This window comes from Benincasa hispida, chromosome 5 (assembly GCF_009727055.1).
Source record: "Benincasa hispida cultivar B227 chromosome 5, ASM972705v1, whole genome shotgun sequence".
In the NCBI taxonomy this organism is placed as follows: domain Eukaryota; kingdom Viridiplantae; phylum Streptophyta; class Magnoliopsida; order Cucurbitales; family Cucurbitaceae; genus Benincasa; species Benincasa hispida.
The window spans coordinates 63,213,144-63,213,994 of record NC_052353.1 but is presented as its reverse complement, the minus strand read 5'-3'; the positions used below and the strand labels follow the sequence as shown (position 1 = coordinate 63,213,994).

At 49.6% G+C, this 851-nt stretch overlaps 1 protein-coding gene across 1 annotated transcript; it reads left to right on the top strand.

The window, feature by feature from the left end:
* The first annotated feature begins 214 nt into the window (after window positions 1-214).
* On the top strand, window positions 215-643 carry LOC120077435 (protein PXR1-like). Its single transcript, XM_039031315.1, has one exon. The coding sequence runs from the start codon at window positions 215-217 to the stop codon at window positions 641-643; it is 429 nt and encodes a 142-aa protein (XP_038887243.1).
* The last annotated feature ends 208 nt before the right edge of the window (window positions 644-851 follow it).

Below are 851 nucleotides of genomic sequence, written 5' to 3'. Positions count from 1 at the left end.
GGCGACATTCCTCGCAGCAAGCCGCCGCCTCGCCGCCTAGCCGAAGCCCATCCAAAGAATCGTTGGAAAACCTTGGCGAAAACCTTTCATAGCCAAACCACTCCAAATCCGAGAGGGGTTGAGCACGGAGAGTGCCCCACTCCCAGCATTGTCATCGAAAAGTGAGAAGAAAAGAAGAGATGACAAAGAAGTGTTTGGGAGCATCCTGAGCAACATGGAGAAGGAGGGAGGGCTACCCAAAGCTGGAGTTGTTAATCAACCCTTGTCTTCGGAGGAGGAGATGAAGGAAACTTGGCGGAGAAGCGCCCTGGCCGTTTCAGATCCTAAGGAAACTATTCAAACAGAATCCTATGAGGGACCCATCAGGGTCGCTTTGGAGGAGGTGGAAGCGAATAAGTTGTCGAAAATGGCTGAAGGGAAGAAGAAAAGAAAGTGCAAGGAGAAGTGGGCAGGAGAAGATAAAGAGGCCCGACCAAAGAAGGAAAAAAATGAGAAGAAAGAAAAGAAGTCGAGTGAGAAGAGGGAGCGCAGGCGAGAAGAGAAACGCCTGAAGAAGGAAAAAAAGAGGAAGAGGGCAGAAAGCCCGAATGTCGACGGAGAATCCACCACCGCAAGGGTGGAAGAGGGGGTGTCAACACAATAAAAAGAATCAACGCAACCTCAAGAGGCATCAACGCATATCAGAACGGTTGCGACTAACGACCGAGAGGATCCAGACATCACCCCTCTAACGCGGCGTCGCAAGGAGAATGCACCGCAAGGGTCAACAAGTGACCCACAATTTTGGAAAAGTCTAGCAGAAGAGAAGGAAAGGAGAAAAAGAGAAGAAGAGAAAAAACAAGAAAAGATGT